Source organism: Pipistrellus hanaki (genome assembly GCF_964339955.1).
Source record: "Pipistrellus hanaki genome assembly, chromosome: 4".
Taxonomy (NCBI): Eukaryota; Metazoa; Chordata; class Mammalia; order Chiroptera; family Vespertilionidae; genus Pipistrellus; species Pipistrellus hanaki.
Window position 1 is genome coordinate 83,292,054 of NC_140506.1, and position 21,238 is coordinate 83,313,291.

General features: G+C 39.8%; 1 protein-coding gene across 4 annotated transcripts in view; it reads left to right on the plus strand.

Moving 5' to 3' along the window:
• The window catches only part of TXNDC11 (thioredoxin domain containing 11), a 70,062-nt gene that overhangs the window by 45,127 nt on the left and 3,697 nt on the right, over positions 1 to 21,238 (plus strand). For all 4 annotated transcript variants that reach the window (XM_084882191.1, XM_084882194.1, XM_084882192.1 and 1 more), the window contains 6 exons: positions 3,051 to 3,163; positions 5,506 to 5,706; positions 11,680 to 12,469; positions 14,995 to 15,137; positions 15,862 to 15,971; positions 20,116 to 20,196. In XM_084882191.1, the coding sequence (XP_084738317.1) occupies positions 3,051 to 3,163; positions 5,506 to 5,706; positions 11,680 to 12,469; positions 14,995 to 15,137; positions 15,862 to 15,971; positions 20,116 to 20,196 (1,438 nt within the window). The remainder of the gene's footprint in view (positions 1 to 3,050; positions 3,164 to 5,505; positions 5,707 to 11,679; positions 12,470 to 14,994; positions 15,138 to 15,861; positions 15,972 to 20,115; positions 20,197 to 21,238) is intronic.

The window sequence follows — 21,238 nt, forward strand, 5'->3', positions numbered from 1 at the left end:
TCCTTGTACACATGAAATGGCAAATTTAAACTGCTTTTCCAGCAAGATTTCCACAATATGCAGAGACGTAAATAGATGTGTGATTTTTATAATTTTCTCAAAGTGGAAAAAAATAAAGTTTTGAAACTGTAGTATGCTTGGGCATGATAAAATCTGTTCCGCTCTGTGTAGGCAAGCTCTCTATTCTTATTAATTAAAGAGATTATTGAATGGACTCTTTCAAATTCTGGGTAGAGTTGTCACTTCTTATTCCTCTGATCCAATAAATCATGTTGGTGACTTTGGCAGACTATCAAGTAAATTTCTTTACTGGCTGCTTTTTTTCCTTTTCTCTTTTTAGCTATTGCTGTCCACCAAGATTCAATCCCCTCCTGGAGAGTGGTGTCCATTGGTTCTGCCAATTCATGTCCTATCTTAAGTCTTGCTTTTTCTTCTGACAGTTTTGGGATCTGAACTTTTATGACATACTTTTTTTTAAATTTAAATTTTGAACTAATTTTATACTTGCAGAATAGTTGCCTTAATAGAGAGTTCCCTAATTCCCTACCTTCACCTAGCCTCCCCCAATGTTAGCATGTTATATAACCATTTGTGAAAACCAAGAAATTAACATTGATACTGTATTATTAACTAAACTGCAGACCTTATTTGAATTTTGCCAGTGTTTTCATTAATGTCTGTTTTCTGTTCCCAAATCCAGTCTGATCCAGTCTGGAGTCCCACATCACATTTACTTATTTTTTTTCTCCCTACTCTTCTCCAACCTGTGACAATTCCTCATTCTTTCCTTATCTTTGGTGACCTTAAGACTTTTGCAAAATAGTGGTGATTGTTTATTTTATTGGCCTTTAGGAGCATCTTGGATTAGTTTCCCTATCTTTTTATATATCTGAAGTTGTGTGTGTTAAAAGCCATAAGTTTATACTGATTTCCTCTGGTTCCAGTATGACACCAAAGGGTTCATGGTTGGGGTCCCTTCTAATATATAACTTCTTTCTCTCTGCCCTGAGAGTCCTAGCTCTGTCTTTAGTTTTACAGTATCCAGTTAAGATACTGTTTCTAGTTTCTCAGTTTTTTATTCCCAAGCCTTCACCCCATCATTGTAGTGTGGTACATTTGTGATAAAGTTAGGTGTAATTTCTTGTGTTTGTATTCCACATTAGGTTTCCCCACATATGGGTTGATTTAATGATTTGTTTAGTTTTTGAGCATGTGAAGGGTGTGAAATAAGAGTCTGATATAAAAAAGTCTGATATAAAAAAGGTCTCCTCAGAGGAGGGTCAAGCCTCCTCATTCTTGTTCTCCAGTTTCCATTCTTCCTTCTTTGCCCCCTGTCATAAAAGCAACCAGTCTCTGTAGTTTTTGGTTTATTCTTCCTGTATTTCTTTGGGTTTGTGCCATTTTAAACTCATCAGGTTTGCATTAAAGCTTGTCCAGCATGGCATTAGGGACATAGTCATTTCTACTTCATCCTTGACAGCCACTCCTCTGAAAGAAGACACCACTGCTGGGAGGTAGACACCACTGCTTGTGCGGAAACCTCTCTTTTGTTTAGTACTTAATACTTTATATTTTAGCTACTTAGGTATGATTTGGTAACTTTAAAATGTAACCAATATTGTATCGCTAATAAAGCAAAAAGTGGATAGGAAAAAATATACCTTTTCCTACACCATCTTATCCATCGTTTAAATATTTAAGTCCATTTCTAATCACACAAGTCTTATATATACTCATTGGGGAAAGAAAGAAAGCTTCACACATAAAGATAAAGTCCTTTTTGCTCTTTATTTCATATTCTTTGAGATACTTTTATACATTTCTGAACGTGTGTGCCAGTAGGAAAAAAGTATTGTTTATAAATGTGAGGTTTTTTTCTGTTTGTTTTGGGTATTTTTATTTTATTTATTTTTTTTACAGAAAAGGTAAAAAAATAGCTTTTTTACTCACATATGCCTTTAAGTCTATTCATGTTTTATAGGTAGCCCTACCCCATTGTTTTTAACATATGCAGAGTGTTTCTTGGTGCCTTTCCTCACCTGACTCTTAGTGCACATAAGTGGATACTAAGAAGTGGAATTGCGGGGCTGTAGTGTGTTCATGTTTCATTGTGATCAGTACAGCGTGTGTCATTGCTTTCCCTCGTGGTTGCCATTTTACTTTTTCTATCAGCATTCTATCAGAGTACTCCTTTCTTTATTAATCACCAACACTTGATATTTCCTATCTCAAGTTCTGGACAATCTGAGGATAAAATTTGTATTTTGTTCTAATTTGCTTTCATTTGAAATGGTGAGGTTGAATGTATTTTCATGTAATTATTAGCCTTTAACATTTTCTTTTCTGTGATTTGCTCATTTTTAACTGTTTTTTCTTATTAATTTGTATGAGTTCTTTGTATGTGTTAGACTTATTTACTTATTGATCTCTTATAATATGCCCAAACACTATTGTAGGTTCTGGGCTAACAGCAATAAACAGGTTTCTAATTTCACAGAACTTACAAAGAAGTTAGATTTTAAAACATCTAAGTAAGTCAGTAAAATTATATAGATGTTAGTAAGTGCTATTAAAAATAAGGTAATAGAGAGAGCGCCAGAGTAGGGAAGGAGCCCCAGTTTTCCCTTACAGACTTAATCCTCTGATTATTTGACCTGAGATGGGATGGTCAGAGAAGCCTTCTCAAAGAAGGTGCAGTTGGAACTGAAACCTAAATGGTAAGAAGGGGCTAGCCATGGAAGTGTCCACACAGGGAACAGCATATACCTGGGCTCTGAGGTGGGACTGGTGAGTGAGGGGGTAGCATAAAGTGAAGTCAGATCAGCACAGATGGTCAGAAACAGTGAAGGTGATTATCAGAGTGTTACTCAGGAGTAGGTGAGAGGTCTGTGTCAGGAGGAGGTTTCTTAGTTCCTCTTCATTCCCATCAGGCTAGGTGACCAAAAGGGCTTTGCTCCAGGGAATTTGTGCTTCTAGACTTGATCATTGGGTTTTGTGGTGGTTTTAAGGCATAGGCCTTTTCTTTAATAAAGGAAAATTTTCTGTTTCAGATTACCTAAGAACAGTACGATTTGGGGTTATCACAAATAAACATCTTGCGAAACTGGTATCCTTAGTACACTCTGGAAGTGTGTATTTACATAGACATTTCAACACATCACTTGTAAGTATTTTGAAATCACGTTTATATTAGTGCAGTGGTTCTTAACCTTATTTAGATCACAGACTTCTTTGAGAATTGGATAAAATCTGTGGATACTCTCCTTAGGAAAGTGCACATGATTTTATATGCAAATTGAGAGTTCTTATAATTCCACTCTAGGACCCAGGCCCCTGGTTAAGAACCCATGGTTTAAAGGGTTCTTTAATTTAAAATCTAGAAATTCTTGTTTATATTCTTAGGTTTTGGGACAGCCTTGTTAGTTTTCCTTCTTGGATAAAATTATAGAACTATTCTGTTGGGGAATTGTTACTCTGGGCCCATGTTCTCAGAGGTTAAGCTTCCATTGGGCTATGTTCTTTGTTTCATTGGTTCCATTTATCTAGAGTAGCAATATGGCATGCTTTTCTCCTTAGCTGATATAATGGATTTTGAAGTTCTTGTCAAGTCACAGTGAGAAGTTGATGACTTCTCACCTCCATTGTCGTCTTTGTTTCCTGATTTCATTTGCTTTTGGTGGTCCAACTTCAACTCAGCTACTTCTGAACTATATCCTGCTAATCCTGTGCATCTGCTCTATTTATTGCTGCTTCCTTGGTCCCAATATTGAGAGTTTATTTCTCTTAAGTATTTTCTATTTCTAACTTCAGTGATAGTGTCAGTGACTTAAAGGTCAAATGATGACCAATAGTATCTCTACCCACCTTGACTCAGCATACAAGTCTTGTGCCTTGTAGGTACAATTAGGCAGCAATCTCTAGGGGACACCTCCTTGGTTGCCAATCACCCCAGCTTCTGCGTATTTCTAGTAGCCCACATGTTATGCTTTTCTTCTTTCAGTTCATATCCTAAAAAATCAAATGTATTTTTGTGTTTTCTAAATAGAAATGTTTATTATGATGTTTGTTATTTTAAACTCTCATCGTCCCACTTTGAGAATCACTGCTGTGCTTATCTCTCCTCTACATACCCATTCTCATTGCGCCCCTGTCTAAGCTTCTTTTAACTCCAACTGCTTTTGCTGTGTGTCATTTTTCTTCATCTCTCTTTCATAACATGCTATATAACCAGCATATATCATATTTATAATAAAGAGTACTGAGGAAGAAATTAAAATAGATGGAGAAAAGAAGATAGAACTATGAGAATGACACTGAAAAATATATTGGGTTTCCTGTATCAATTCCATAAATTAAAGTTGGTTGGTTGATTTACCAGCAGAATTTCTTTTTTCAAATGAAATACCATGATACTAGTATTTTAAAAAATAAATGCAGAGGACATCTTTTTTTATATATAATTTATTGATTTGTTACAGAGAGGAAGAGTGAGGGATAGAGAGTTAGAAACATCGATGAGAGAGAAATATTGATCAGCTGCCTCCTGCACATCCCCTACTGGGGATGTGCCTGCAACAAAGGTATATGCCCTTGACCAGAATCAAATCTAGGACCCTTCAGTCCACAGGCTGATGCTCTATCCACTGAGCCAAACCTGTTAGGGCGCAATGGACATCTTTGTTATGAATCTAAATTTGTTGTTTTGGGGGTGGCAGGGTATAAAATATCTCATTGTATGTAATCCTCCTAAGTACTTTGGTGTAAGTTTTGTTTCAAACTTACTGATATATATTAATTGGAATTTTAAAAATAATTACATATTGACACACTTTGGTTGTTGTAGAAAAACAAAGCAAAAAAATCTAAGTTTCTCTTTCTTTCATTTTGTACACATAAAGTGTGATTCGTGGCCTTACACAAGTTCTAGGTCATTTATGGATTCATTCAAATATTTGTTGAATTTCAGTTCTGTGTCAGGCTCTTCTTAGCCACTTGAGCTATAAATGAGCAAAATAAATATAGATTGTGCCCTAATAGAAGGTTCATTCCTGCCCTTATGAGCCAGCCTTTGAGGGGCAAGGTGAAAATCTAAATGATCCATGACTCCATAATTTCTATTTCCTTAGATATTCACTGATCCTTTTATAAAATAACTCAATAACACTAATAGCTCCCCTTTATGCAATGGTAGAGATCCCTGTTGCCGGCAGCAGGCAAGGAGAATTATTTATTGATGGATGCATCTGTCTAATGGGAAAGATAAATCACATGATATGAAAGTCACCTCTTGCAACTGCTCTTGCTTTTTCCAACCACTTGTGAGAAAATGCTCTGTCTGGAGAAGTAGAACCAGGTTTTAGCTGCACAGGCAGGGGCCGGTCTTGTTGCAGCTCTAGGCCTCATTTTCCTCACCTGTGAAGTGGTAGGGTTGATTGGGCCTCTTGAGGACAGTGCTGCTGTGCGTTGATCCTGCCCTGCCATTTATTCCATGTTTGTCCTTCACAGGTCTTTCCCAGGGAGGTCCTTAACTACACAGCTGAGAACATCTGCAAGTGGGCCTTAGAGAACCAACAGACACTCCTTCGATGGCTGCGGCCACATGGTGGAAAGAGTCTCCTGCTGAATAATGAACTGAAGAAAGGACCAGCCCTTTTTTTATTTATTCCTTTTAATCCCTTAGCTAAAAGTCATCCTTTAATAGATGAGGTAAGAGTTCTGATGTTGAAAGGTATCTGATAAGGAGTAGAAAAACCTCCATCACTTGGACTTCTCTCATTCTATGTTCAGAATAACTTCCACGTGTAGCTGAGTGGTTGCTAGGAGTGGCAGTTGTGTTCCTAAGGTTACTCCTTTCTCCTGTAAAGAGGCAGGAGAGCCATGCCTAGGGTAGGATCCACCAAAGCCTCTCTGGCCACGTTTACTGACAGCTGCTCAGGTCTGGATGAATCGGAGGGGACAGGGAAACCAAACCATGCCTCTCGAGAGAAGGACCATATGCTCCTCTTTCTTTGATGACTAATGTCAGGGAGTGGGATGGACAGCCACACAGGCAGGATTTAGTATGGCCTAGGACCGTGGTGGGCAAACTGCGGCTCATGAGCCACATGTAGCTCTTTGGCCCCTTGAATGTGGCTCTTCCACAAAATACGACGGCCTGGGTGAGTCTATTTTGAAGAAGTGGCGTTAGAAGAAGGTTAAGTTTAAAAAATTTGGTTCTCAAAAGAAATTTCAATCGTTGTACTGTTGATATTTGGCTCTGTTGACTAATGAGTTTGCCGACCACTGGCCTAGGAGATGGTATTTTCATGGGGGCCAGCCAGACTGCTGGCCTTTGCCATCTCAGCTCAAGAGCCAGGAGCAAATAGTGCTGACATTGGGATCTCTTATGTTTCTACACCTTTCCTCTTAAACGCAGATAGCCAGAGTCTGACCCTCCCTCCTGCCTTTGTGCTTCATCTGGTGTACTCACTCTGTCTTGGGTGAGTTTATTTCATTCGTGGATCATTTGGAGCCACTTAGAGAGCAATAACAATCAGCAAAGAGCACCTGGGATTGCTAAATTGAATTTACTGGGGGTTTTTGTTTGTTTTTTTCTTCCCTCAAGGATCCCTTAATTTGGCCAAAATCAATTTCAGACAGCCATTTTACCACTGGCCAGGTTAACCAGACACTGCCTGTCCCCCGCCTGTCTGTGTGAGCCTAATGGTCTGCCTAGAGGGAATGGAAGGCAGGGTTCTTGCTCAGCCAGACCCTTCACTTGGTTCAAGTTATTATCCCTGCAAGGGGACATTCTAAATGTTCGCCTGCTATCCTGGTTTAGAGGAAGAAAGAAGAAATGAAGTAGCTTTGTTTCTGCTTTGATTAAGGAGGATTTGAAGTAATAAGACTTAATTTCTTTAGAAAATCTTCACTATACATTTTTAAAAATATATATTTTATTGATTTTGTACAGAGAGGAAGGGAGAGAGATAGAGAGCTAGAAACATCGATTAGAGAGAGTCATCGATCAGCTGCCTCTTGCACATCCCCCACTGGGGATACACCCGCAACCAAGGTACATGCCCTTGACCGGAATCGAACCCGGGTCCCTTCAGTCCCCAAGCCGACGCTCTATCCATTGAGCCAAACCGGTTTCGGCTTCACTATACATTTTATGAACTGAGACAATCTTCCAAATTACTAGGCCTTTACTGCATCTAATATTAAGAGCTTTAAAACGCTTTGTAGAAAAGGGGTTTTCAAGCAAGATGTGGGTTTTTACCTTAACTTTTAAACTTTCCTTCTGGAGAATTTTATTTTGTTTAGTTTGGGCATACCAGGGTCCTAGGTGGGTGGTATTTTGTGACTGGAGCTTACTTCTGTGTTTAGGAGGTTGTGGTTGGATTTGGACACCTGGTGCAAGGACTCTTGCCTCCCAGCCCTTTGCTCCTGGCTGATTGTCTCTCCCCATCTCCCCTGACTCCTTTGTCTGTGGCTAGGCCTTCTGATTATTACACTTTTGCCTTTGACTCCTTTCCATAGAGATCATAGCATCCCTGCAAGGTGAATGGATTCCCTTAACCTGTGTGGTTAAAGTTGCTGAAAACCAGGTGGCATCTTAGCAGTATTGGGAATTACTTAGCAAGTAAAGTGTTCTGTGCAGTGTAGTTCCCTTTTTATTTCAGATCAGTTTAGGAGATGTTTACTGAGCACCATGTCAGGGAGCCACAGGGGAGAAAGTTGGGAAAGACACAGGCTTGGTTTCTTGGCCTCAGGAGCTTGTCCAATAGGGGAGCAAGAGCCTGCTTATAATTCAAGGTAGAGGAAGGTCTGGGTCAGGAGGAATTGAAGGATAAAGGGCTGTGTCCCAGGAAGCTGGGGACTGGGCAACAGAGGGGTTGGGAGAGGCAAGTATTTGAGACAGACCTTCATTGGTGGCCAGGGTCTTAATGGATTGAGAGAAATTTATGGGAAGGAACAGCTTGAGCAAAGGCACAGGGGTGGGGAAGTTTTGGTTTAGGTTTTATGAAATAGTACTAGTTGCCTGGCCTTTATAAATGGCTGACTGGAGAAGACCCCCCCAAAAAAAAACTTTGGAAGAGTGGCCCTTAGGTGCTTCTTGGAGGATTTTAGCATTCATTGTAGCTATCAAAGTCTCACTCACTGTGTAAAAATGTCAGCAGAGCTGTGTGTTACTATTATCAAAGTTTTCTTGGTAGCAGTGTTCCATAAAAGAGAAGAATAGTAAGATCCTGAACTTGTATGGTGGTGGTGGGATGGCAAGGGGGTAATGCCAGGGAAATAGTGACACTGACCAGAAGTCATTTGCAGGAAGACTGGGAGGAATGAACACACTTCTCAGGGTGAGTTCTAAACTCATCAGCTCCTCAAACACAAAATAATTTAAGCCTTAATTCTTATTTTTCCATTACCACCTTTAGGCCTAATTTTGGGCAGATAGCTGCGGAAGCTTACATTGTGAGAAGAATGAGGTAATCGTGGAATGAGGTAGTAGAGTTGGGGGCTTGCCAAGCAAGGAAGTTTGGAGCAGCTGTAGCGGGCATTGTGATGGGGGTCAGTGAGACAGCCATGCCATGGCCACACTGTGAGGCCCAGTCCAGGACCAGGCAGCTGCTCCCACACACGTACCCATTCTCCTCACAGGAGAGCACAGCCTGTATTCATACAGCATCAGGCCATGACCCCTGGGGTCATTAGAGTCTAGAGAGGTCATAAGACATTTCAATGTGCTTATCGAAAGAGATGCTTCCGCAGCCGGTGAGTCTCTGTGACTTGTTTTCAGATCTCACAGCCCTGCTTTGAAGCATTCACAGTCTGTGAGTTTGGTAAGCAAAGGTGGTTATCTTGTTCAGAATTTCTCTGATTAAAGAAATGGAATGAAGCAGTTACAGTGCAAACAAACTTATTTGCCAAATTTCCATATCAGTTCACGTGAAATTAAATATAGCATCAAATGATTTACATATGGGATGTAACTTGAGCTGTAGTTTTCAAAACTGCCTATAATATAAAAGGAATATAGGCCTGGCTGGTGATTCTCGGTGGTTAGAGTGTCATTCCTCCCTCCCCAATACTGAAGGGTCTTGAATTCGATCCCTAGTCAAGGGCATGTGCCTAAGTTGCAGGTTTGATCCTTGGCCTGGGAATGGGCATAAATGGGAAGCAATCAATTGACGACTCTCTTCCTCTTTCCTTCCCTCCCTCTCTTTCTCCTTCCTACTCTCTCTAAAAATCAATGGGGGAAAAATGCTTAAAAAAGGAATATAAAAGTAAAAACTAGCTCACTTTATACGAGAAAAGTAAAAATTCCTCATTCTTCAAGAGCATTACTCTATACAAAATATTTTCTTTAATTAAAAATATCCTTGATATGGCTGCTATGTGAGAGAGAAGAATGAAAGATGAGGGGAAAAAAGACTTTTTAAGGAATTTTGCTGTAACTAATATACTCCTACTTGGACCTTTTGTAAAAGACTGTAGTAAATACTTGAGTTGGGAGGGGGGGAGGTGGTTTGGGTAGGAGTGGTAATGTACTATTGTGTCTCTGAATATTAAGAAGTACCAAGATGGGGCCAGAGGGCAGCTGGGCTCTTTATGGATTATAGAGGCCTGACCTTACTAATATAATATGCTGTCAGGGCCTTATCCAAAAAGGGCTGAAGGCTTATGTTGTTATGGGGAAGAAACAAAACACTGGTTATCATCTAAAATGATCTTTTTTGTGTGCCCAAGAACTATTCAAACTATTTTTCAGTACAAATGCATTTGTCTTGGATTAATTCTCTCTATAAATATCATAAGTTACAAAATTTGGAGGTTTTTTGAAATTGGAAAGGCACTCATTAAATGGCCTTCACACACACGCACAAGCACATGCACACGAGCACACATTTAATGAAAAATAATCCTGAGTGGCTTAACCTTTTAACTGACTTTGGCAAGATTTGATCCAAGTTAGCATATAATTCTATTTTAGAGAATAAATACAGTTTGGAATATGACTTGCTCATCTTTCTTTTGAAACTGAGGTAAGTGGTGGGTGGTGAAAGTTATTCAGTTTGGAAATGGAAGAGTCTTGGAATGAAATGTAAATCTAAATGGCTAATACTGGCCTGAGGGCAAATAGTTAATCTTACTAGGAAATGGGAGCATGCATGTGCCACTTGTTCACCATGTATTTATTGAGCATTTGTTTTGTGCCTGGCACTGTAATAGGCTCTGCAGATAGCAGGATAAATCAAATGTGATTTCTGCCCTTGAGGATTCATAGCTTGGGAAGAGGGGCATCTCAGCAGATACTTATGAGATACTTTGGAAAAGACTCTGGAACCCTGAAGATGCAGAACCCAACTCTTCCTGGGATAGGGATGGGGATAGCTTTCCTGAAGCAGCCACCCTGGTGCTGGGTCTGAGGGGCGGTATTGAAGTTTGTCAGTTGGAGTAGGTCCCAACCAGGCCTCTAAAGATATGGCATTGTGAGTGGGCCTGGCATGGTCTAAAGAGGGTAGGGTGACACCGGAAAGGCATATGCAGGCCAGATTATGTTAGATTTTTTGCTACAGTTAATAAGGAGCCATTGAATGCCATTTACCAGAGGAGTCTCATGCTTAAGGCAGTATTTTTAAAACTAAGTGGTGCCCTAGTTTGGCTCAGTGGATAGAGCATCAGCCTGTGGACTAAAGTGTCCTAGGTTCAACTCTGGTCAAGGGCATGGGCATCAGTTGCAGGCGCCCTGGTCAGGGTGCTTGTAGGAGGCAACTAATTGATGTGTCTCTCTTACATTGATGTCTCTCTCTCTCTCCTCTCTCCTCTCTCTCTCTCTCTCTCTCTCTCTCTCTCTCTCTCTCTCTCTCTCTCTCTATATATATATATCTCTCTATCTCTATCTCTATCTCTATCTCTATCTCTATCTCTGTATCTCTATCTCTCCCTCCCTTCTACTCTCAAAATCAATGGAAAAAATTCTCAGGTGTGAGGACTAATAAAACAAAAAAAAGTGTTCACAGTGTGGAAGCTCAGTTAAAGTAGAAGCCAGAAAATGGTGGTCTGTGACAGCTGAGGGCCTGAATTGAGGCAGCGGCTATGGGAATGCAATGAGGGACCTGCTTTCCCAAGCTGAAGTCAGAACTGGCTGGATTTGAGGCCTGCGATGAAGCAGAGGAGAGGAAGTGAGGATTAACTGATTTTTCCAGTTTGATGATGCCCTTTCCCTGAAGAGGGTGGGTACAGGAGGAGAAAGAGATTATGGGGGAAGGTAAGATGAATGGGTATGTTTTGAGTTTAGACAAAGAAAGACATATGGAGGAGTTTTGTAGATGTAAAGGAAAATGCACTCAACTGGGAATTGACATTTAAATTCTTTTTCTGATTTTTCATCAACAACCTGTGTGTATATTGTGGGGTGAACCACTTTATTATCCCTCATGCTTTGTTCTTGTCAATGATAAGCCAAAACATCTACCCTAAGATCCTTTTTGTCTCTAAACAGTTGGTTCACTATTGGTTAGTAGAATGATATGTTCTGAAAAATAATCCTTGCCTCCTTATTTATAGATTTTGGTGTGACAGCTTTTGATTTGACACAGTGCTTCCAGCCAGGGTTCCTACTTGTGAATCAGATTAGGATGATTTCTAGGCCTCTGTCATCCCACGCCTCATGAGTCCCACCCTGTGTTGCAGATCACCGAGGTGGCCTTGGAGTACAACAACTGTCACGGGGACCAGGTGGTGGAGCGGCTCCTTCAGCACTTGCGGCGAGTGGATGCCCCGGTGGTCAAGTCTCTGGCATCTGAGCCCCCAATTCAGCTGCTGGACCCGCCGCTGATAACGGCGCCCCCCTGCTGCAACACTGTGGTGCTGCCCCAGTGGCACTCAATCTCCAGGACCCACAATGTCTGTGAACTATGTGTCAACCAAACGGCTGTAGGCATTAGGCTGAGCTCAGTTAGTGTGCCACAGTGCAGCTTTCTTGAGATGGCAGCAGCTCTGGATTCTTTCTACCTCAAGGAGCAGGCCTTTTATCATGTGTCGGACAGCATGGAGTGTAGCAATTTTCTGAGCTCCTACAGCCCTTTCAGCTACTACACTGCATGTTGCAGGACTATGAACAGGGGCATGGCAGGCTTCATTGATTCTGAACCAGATGTCTTCAAATCTCCAAGCATTGCATTTTCTTCACTCGAGAAGGAATGTGAGGTTGATATCCCAAGCTCCGTTCCTCACATTGAGGAGAACAGGCGTGTCTTTCCTGAAGTGGACATGAATAGCACAAACTTCACAGGCCTGAGCTGCAGGACCAACAAGACCCTGAATCTCTACCTGTTGGATTCAAATTTGTTTTGGTTATATGCAGAAAGGCTAGGTGCTCCTAGCACCGCTCAGGTGAAAGAATTTGCTGCAATTGTTGATGTGAAAGAAGAATCTCACTATATCCTGGATCCAAAACAAGCTCTTATGAAGTTCACCCTAGGTACTACAGACACTTTCCTTCTCCAAGCACAATTAAGTTTGCATAACTTGATATAGGTAACTTTTATCTGGGGATCTCATTACATTTGGTCATGGGGGTGATGTCAACTCTTTAGCTCATTTGAAATATTTAGGCTACACTTGGTCATAATTTATAAGAAGCTAAGTTTGTCTATTAAATGGAACAGAAACTTACAAACTCAAAATTTTTGGTAAGTTTGTTATTTAGACCTTGGGGGTAAGAGTCCAACATTCCAGATTGGCAGTACCTATCACATTTCTAAGGTAAGAAGAGCTGCAGTGGTAGAAACCTGGCCACTGTGATGGCGAGCCCTTTTGGTGTAAATATCCCATGAGTGTGAGCCCTAATAGCAGCTTCATTCTCAAGGAACTTAAACAGAAAGCAGTGAACAATAGAACCACCTGACCTCCGGTTTGTCTCAAAGATTTAAGTGTATAAGTGTCAAGGCTTAGTTCTTTTATAAGGGTTGGGAAATGCTGCTGTGACCTTGGGTGCCTAGATTGTAATAAGTGTCAGGTTGCAAACCACCTTTTGGGGGATACGACCTATTCATTATAGGAGAGGTTGCCCTTGAGACTACTAGGGGCTTGACAGTTGCAGTATCTAACCCACCCTGCCCTGTTCCCAGGACCATGCTGACATCCTTGGTATACACACAAGAAAGTGAGAATTCAAAAGCCATGTTAGTTCAGCCTCATTGGAAACACCAGGGAAAGTCAGTGTTTGCCAAATGGAGACAGGAGGAATTTGGTAGGGAAAGAAGCCTTTTGTTTTCAAGTTTTAGAGAGTATTAGAAAAATAAAGTTAGAGCCCTAAGTAACAGTCCTTTCAGCTGTCTTTTTTAGAGTCCAGGTGAAGCTTGTTTCTTCCATTAGACACATTTGAAAAGGCTTATATCAATATGATTTTGTTCTATATCAAGTTATATGTTACTAGAGGCCCAGTGCACAACATTTGTGCACTGAGGTAAAGGGGGAGTGTCCCTTAGCATGGCCTGCACTCTCTCGAAGTCTGGGACCCCCTCACTCTTTACCATCCGCCTGCAGGGGAGGTGGGAGAGACTCTCATCACCACTGCTGCGCTCAGCCTGTGAGTCTGGCTTCTGGCTAATTAGTGCCCCCCTGTGGGAGGGCATGATCACCAGGGGGCAGCTCCTGCATTTAGTGTCTGCTTCCTGGTGGTCAGTGCACATCATAGCGACTGGTTGTTCCGCTGCTTGGTCCATTTGCATATTAGAGTTTTATTATATAGGATAAACAGGAAGGCACTTGAGTGTTTAAAGGACCCTGTGACCTGTCACTTTGTGTATTCTTATTAATTTTTGAAATTGCTTCCAGTCATGTTTTTTTTAAGTTGCAATTTGGTGTACTGAGTTTTTGTAAAATGAAATAAGCCTGTATTTTTTTTTTTTTTTTTTAAGAAAGTGTTTATTGAATTTTCTGAATTCTGTTCGGTTATACCCAAGTACTCAATGAGCTCATAATGTGGTCACTTTGAATTTAAAGGTAATCTGAAAGAAGCCTCCTTAAGATTGCTTTTCGTCTTCTGTATCTTTTCGGGAACATTGAGCTAAGTTGTTCTTTGTCCTGAAGTTGGTGACAAAAATAAGGGTCCTTGTAAAAACAAACCACATATACTGGGAGTCATGGTCAGGAGAGCTGACTCTTTAAGTCAGCTGTCTCTGGGGGCAATCTCAGAATTTAGGATTCATATAGAATAGGAAATAATTCTCGGTTTTATGTTTCAAAACATACCCAAGTAAGTGTTATTCAGTGCTGACAATGAATTCTCTTTAGCATTCACGTGACGTTCTTCACTTCCTCCACCTCTGCAGAATGTCACATTGTTCATTTAAGACCAAAATGGAGAGTGTTACTAGTAGATGAAAGAACAGGAAGTGAAACTCAGATTAGTGCTGTTTCAGATGATACAGTGGCCTTTTCGAGGAGGGTAAAACTTCGTTCAAGTTAGGTTTTTAGATTATTTATGTTTTTTTAATGTGCTTTTCTGCTAAGTATATTTGAGTTTATTTTTTTAACCTTCTAAGAAAGAAACTTGAAGAACTTCAATATAAGAAACAAAAACATCAGCTCCTTGTCCTCAAATTAATGAGTGTTAAACTAATGCATTACAGTAGACTGGTGCAATTACTGCATGTATAGTTATACTTAAAAGTTTTAGTATTGTAGATTGAAATCTCTTAAAAGATGTGTCATGTTGATGATTTATGCAGTCTCAGGTGTCTTGTTAGGAAAAAAAAAAAGCCAGGATATTAGAATATCTACCATGCATGGTGTTTTGTTATCTAAATTACTGAGTTAATACCACCAAACTAAACCTGGTGCCACCCTGGGCAGCTTTGTTCAGGGTTTTGCATGTAGCTGAAGTGTTAAAAATGTGAGCCTGTGAAGTCATCCCAATTTTTAAAATGTAGAGTTTAAAGTAGGCCAGCTACTCTCCTTGTACTTAGAGAAGAGTTGATCTCATTTTCTCTTTATTTTTAGAGTCTTTTATTCAAAACTTCAGTGTTCTCTACAGTCCCTTGAAAAGACATCTTATTGGAAGTGACTCTGCCCAGTTCCCTTCTCAGCATTTAATCACTGAAGTGACAACTGATACCTTCTGGGAAATAGTCCTTCAAAAGCAGGTATGGGTCTGGTTAATGTGGCTCAGTGGTTGAGCATCAACCTATGAACCAGGAGGTCATGGTTCGATCCCCAGACAGGGCACATGCCCAGGTTGTGGGTTCGATCCCCAGTGGGAAACATACAGGAGGCAGCCTATCAATGATTGTTTCCTGTCATTGATGTTTCTATCTCCTCCCTTCTCTCTGAATTCAGTAAAAATATATTAAAAACAAAACAAAACAAAACAAAACAAAAACCCGGCACAGAATCATGAGAAAGACAGAAATCAAGCCATCTACCCTATTAAAATTATCCCTAGTCCTGTCTGGGTTAGTCAGTGGTTAGAGCATTGAACCAAGGGTTCTTGGGATCAATTCCTAATCAAGGGCATGTACCTTGGTTGCAGGTTCAATCTCCAGCCCTGTCAGGGTGTGAATAGGAGCCAACCAATCGATGTGTCTTTCTCGTGTCGGTTGTTTTTTCTTCCCTTCCCCTCCTCCCCCCAACTTCTACTGTCTCTAAAAGGTTGGTTTAGAAAATTAACCACATGATAGTTTTATTACAGGACGGGTGTGTGAATTATGTGGGATTTTCTAATTGCAAAAGTCCTTAAGATAGTACATAATTGGAAACATCTGAATATTAATTTTTTTCACTGTAATATATACACAAGCAGCATTATTGAATGCCTACAGGGTTCTAAGAATGAGGAGCCCAGTCACAGCCATCTTCCCTTTCCCACAGGATGTTTTGCTGCTGTATTATGCACAGTGGTGTGGCTTCTGTTCTTCCCTCAATCATGTCTTCATCCAGCTAGCTCGCCTCCTGCCAACGGATACATTTACTGTTGCAAGGTAAGGAAGCCTGTTCTGCAGCACCTTTGGCTGTGTTCCTGTCTTCACTCTTCCTTATAGCTTAGCCATATGGTTTGCAAGGGTTTGCCCATTTTTCACTAACTTTGGGAAAGACTTGGTTGAATTTAATTATCAGCTTAAAGTCATGAGCAAAACCTCATTGAAACCAAAGATTTCCAGAAGAATTCTGAGTGTTTTTTTTCCATGTTGTTGAGTGTGTTTAGCCCTGATTGAATTCATACGAGGGTGAGTGCAGTTCTGTGGGAGCAGTGCTGACCTGGTTGTTAGGACAGCCCCCTTGAGAGGCCAGCTTCCTGGAATACCTCAGGAAGGGTGCCTTGGAGTTGCATAGCACAAGGGCCTCTGCCCACTGAAAGGAGGCCAGTCCCCGGTGTGCTGCCAGCCGGCCCTGGGATCTGGAGTAAATCTCTCCACCAGGCCTTGTTTTTCTCCTCATTTGTAAAATTGGAAGGAAAGATTGGTTGATATCCACATGTCCTATTTTGTGATTCCTTGGAAACTGTATGTGATCTCTTCAGTAAACAAAAAATTTTAAATTGCGTTTTGTAAAAACAAGGCTCAAAGAGGTTTTAGATAAGGTAGAAAGCAGTTTTTGGGGAAAATTATTTAGATATAAGGCATATCTTTTCTCCCTCTTCTCCAGATAGATTAGAATTAAATATAAAATATCAAATCACAGAGAAAAAAATAGAAGATAGACTATTGGATTGGCTAACTCCTTTGAGAGATGAAAACTTTCCAAAGTGAAGCAGTTTAAAAAAATAATGAAAGAAAATGAACAAATTCCACTAGAAAAAATGAGCAGTAAAAATAAATAAGGAAAACAGACCAAAAAAAAAAAAAGATAATAGTTGTATTTTATGGCATATATATTTCACCTATTATATACTCTGTAAGTGATGATGAGAGCCAAATTTGAGATGTTATATTGCTAATATATACACACACACATAACACACACACACACACACACACACACACACATATACTTAATCTCAGAACATTCAGTGAAACAGACATGAGTATCACTCTCTTTTTACTGAGGAAGAAACTGAGGCACAGAAAGATTAGGTAACTTGCCCAGAGTCACATAACCCATGAGGGAACAAGATTCAGAATCAAGTGTTCATCCTCTAGACCCCGAAAAATTAAAATAGTTTAAGAAACTGCTAAGAGTACTGGTTCATACAATGGAGTACAGCCTTAAAATGGAAAGGAATTCTGACACACACTACAACATGAATGAACCTTGAAGACATAATTTAGGTGAAATAAGACACAAAAGGACAAATACTGTATGGTTCTTGAAGCATCAAGAATAGTCTGATTCATAAAGACAGAAAGTAGGATAGTGGTTGTCAGGGTTTTCAGGGAGGGTAGAATGGAAAATTGTTTAATGGGTACAGAGTTTTGTTTTGTAAGATGATGGTTGCACAGCAGTATGGATGTATGGTACTTAATACTACTGAACTGTACATTTAGAAATGGTTAAGATAGTAAGTTTTGTGTTACATATATTTTATCACAATAAAAAACAATGGTGAGGGGGTGTGGAGAAACAGCTAAGAGGGATTCCAGTATGAAGAAAGGACATGAGCCCTGGCTGATGTTACTCAGTGGTTAGAGCATCAGCCCATGCACTAAAGGGTCATGGGTTTAATTCCCAGTCAAGAGCATATACCTGGGTTGCAGGTTCGATCCTAGCCCCAGTCAAGGTGCATGCAGGAGGCAACTGAACAATATGTGTGTATGTGTTTCTCTCTTCCCCTCCCTTCCTCCCTCCTACTCTCTCTAAAAATCAATGGAAAACATATCCTTGGGTGAGGATTAACAAAAAGAGAAAAGAAAAGGCATAAACAGGTTTTCATGTAGGAGAAAAGAGTAAATAAACAAGTGGGAAAATTGCAATAAGTTTCATTTATATTTAATAAATTAACATGCCTTTATTATTTTTAAAAAATATATTTTATTGATTTTTTTTACAGAGAGGAATAGAAAGGGATAGAGAGTTAGAAACATCGATGAGAGAGAAACATCTATCAGCTGCCTCTTGCACACCCCCTCCTGGGGATGTGCCCGCAACCAAGGTACATGCCCTTGACCACAATTGAACCTGGAACCTTTCAGTCCATAGGCTGACGCTCTATCCATTGAACCAACTGGTTTGGGCTAAATTAAGATGCTTTTATTTATTTATTTATTTTTTATTTTTTATTTTTAATATATTTTATTGATTTTGTACAGAGAGGAAGGAAGAGAGATAGAGAGTTAGAAACATCGATGAGAGAGAGTCATCGATCAGCTGCCTCTTGCACACCCCCTACTGGGGATATGCCTGCAACCAAGGTACATGCCCTTGACCGGAATCGAACCTGGGACCTTTCAGTCCCCAAGCTGACGCTCTATCCATTGAGCCAAACGGGTTTCGGCTAAATTAATATGCTTTTAAATTACAGAATCTTGCTTTTATAAAATAAAGTGAACTTAGCATAGTTAGATATAGCTACCAGAATAAATAAATTGGCATAACTTTTTTGAAAGCATTTTAGCAACAGTGTATGAAATAAAAAAAATAGTTGTGCATTTTTGACCTAGTTAATTTCACTTTGGGGAAATAAGGAAACAGAACTTCCATAGATGCATGAGATAGGCATGGTAGCATTATTTATACAGCAGTAGATTAATGGTTAAGTACATTATGGTTGGGCATTTGGTGGAATTTTGAGCCACTTATTAGAACAATGCTTTGCGTACAATTAATGGAAAAGAATAGAGGATAAAATATATGATTACTGCTCTTAACAATATGTAGGCATGTATATCAAGCCAAAATGAGAGTCCCAGAAAGAAGGTCCTGATTAGTCCAATGGAATTCTGAGTGGATGTTTACAAATAATTTTCTTTCAATTTTACAGTTTGGTCTTCCTTTGAAGCCAAAGTCAGGAGGAAAAAGGCATTGTAGAATAAAGTATTCATCACCATTTGTTTAAAAAATGGAACTCAAATGTTTTAAGTAGGCAGGAATGCTGTTTTATTAGTAAAGCTGTTTAAAACCATTATAATTTGGTTATGTCATTTTTAAAAAAGTGAATTTTATCCTTTTGGACAAATGGCACTAATCCCACCAGTACTTTTTGAAAATTTCTGTCAAGTTAATGAGTCAAAACATTTCCATCTTTTGTATGCACTATTTGTAAGAATAGGGTTGAGGGGCCAGTTCCCTCTAGAATATTCTTTTTATGCAATCTTAGCCCCAATATGTCCCACTTATAGCTAGCTGCAGGAGGGGCCGCCACCTAGTTCAATAGTAATTAAACACAGGTAGGTTGGGTAATTTAGCACAGATGTCATTTTCTGTATTAAAAAAATTAATTTTAAATCTGCTAAGAAAATACACCTTTTTGGGCCTCTGTCCAGATTTACAAAATATAAAATATAGCATTTCTTTTCCAATTTCTTTTTTTTTTTTTTTTTGGTGCCCTCTCTGAAGCTTTTTTCCAATTTTCTTGCATCTTCAGAGAGGTTTGATGTATTTTGCATAATGATTTCCTTTGTTTTTTTCAGAGCTAATTTAGGAATTAAAGTATTTGCCCAGCTGAAACCAGTTTGGCTCAGTGGATAGAGCGTTGGTCTGTGGACTGAAAGGTCCCAGGTTCTATTCCGGTCAAAGGCATGTGCATTGGTTGCAGGCACATCCCCAGTAAGGGGTGTGCAAGAGGCAGCTGGTCCATGTTTCTCTCTCATCGATGTTTCTAGCTCTCTGTTCCTCTCCCCTCCTCTCTGTAAAATAAATGAATAAAATATATTAAAAAAAAAAAAAAGTATTTGCCCAGATCCTGTCAGGTAGGTGGGACTACTCCGAACTTGTCAGTGAGGCATTTTTTGGGAAGTTCATTTTTACTTTCATAACTTTACATTTCTACTCAGTAAGTGAAGTGGGAAGATTCATGTCATGGAAGTATTAGTGCATCTGGCATGAACTGTGTCCAATTTAAACCTAATGGTGCACTCACCGAGAAGGGGCTGGTCGAAGAAAATGCTATAGGATCTTCAGTTATTTGACAAAGTTCTTTCAGGTCAGAGTTTTTTTCACAGATCTTTTTCTTTTCTTTCCCTTTTCTAGGATTGATGTATCTCAGAATGATCTTCCTTGGGAATTTATGGTTGACCGACTTCCTACTGTCTTATTTTTTCCTTGTAACAGGTAATGCAGAATTTTTTTCAATATTTGGACAGATGGGATTCTTTTACTGAAAATGAAGTGGATTTAAGATACTTAATGGAAGTGAAATGTGAATCATTAGTTATTACTAAATTACTTTGAATAAAATGTATTGTGCAAAAACTGTGCTATTAGGAATGAAAGGTCAAACAGCTTTAGTGTCACATTATGGTGCTGGTGGTGTGTTTTTTTTTTAAAAAGAAGCTTGCCCCTCCCTGAGCATGTGTTTTACACCAGCAAAGATGTCATCATTAAAACTCATTTGCTTTCTTGGCCTTATGAGCATATAATGGATGCCAAGATTGACAGCAGGGAGCCCCACATTCCTCTGGGGCAAAACAACAGGCACCTATTGAGCCTTACAAAGTGTGTTGGTCCCACCTGTCCAAGATTTCATGTGTATAATTTCTTCTCATTGAGTCCTGGCCATGACTACCTTGTTTCTCCAATGCAAAGAGGAAATAGGGGTCAAGGAGCCTTCTCCCAAGTGTGCAGACTTCTGTGAACATCTACTACAGGGCTGTCACCTGGATCTCCTCATATTTGTCAGGGTGCTACTCCAAGTTCATTGATTACTGCTACTATTCTGAAAGCCCAGAAAGTAGGGTGAACATTTATCAAAAGGAATATGAATTGGCATTTAGCATATGTGGATGTGGATGTTTTGGTAGAAAGGGAAATTAACTCTTGGCCTTTCAAAGCCAATAAACCAGATGTTCTCTCCCTTTTTACAGATTTCCCTTTTGTTATTAAAAGGATGGGTCCTTGGGGACCCAGTCACATGGCTTGACTGGGAAAAAGCATTTGCTGGGTTATTTCAGTGAGGTCCCTAACTCATATATGACATTTACTGTTTTAATTTCCTGCACTCTTGCCATTTATTGTAGCCACTACCTTGCTTTTTGTGTTTTGCCAGGAGAGGGTTTCCTTCATACATACTGAATCATTTCCTTGTTTTTTCCTCTTTATCTCAAAGATTTTTTTCTGGAATACTTCCTGTGGTAGTAGAGTCTTGTCAAATCGC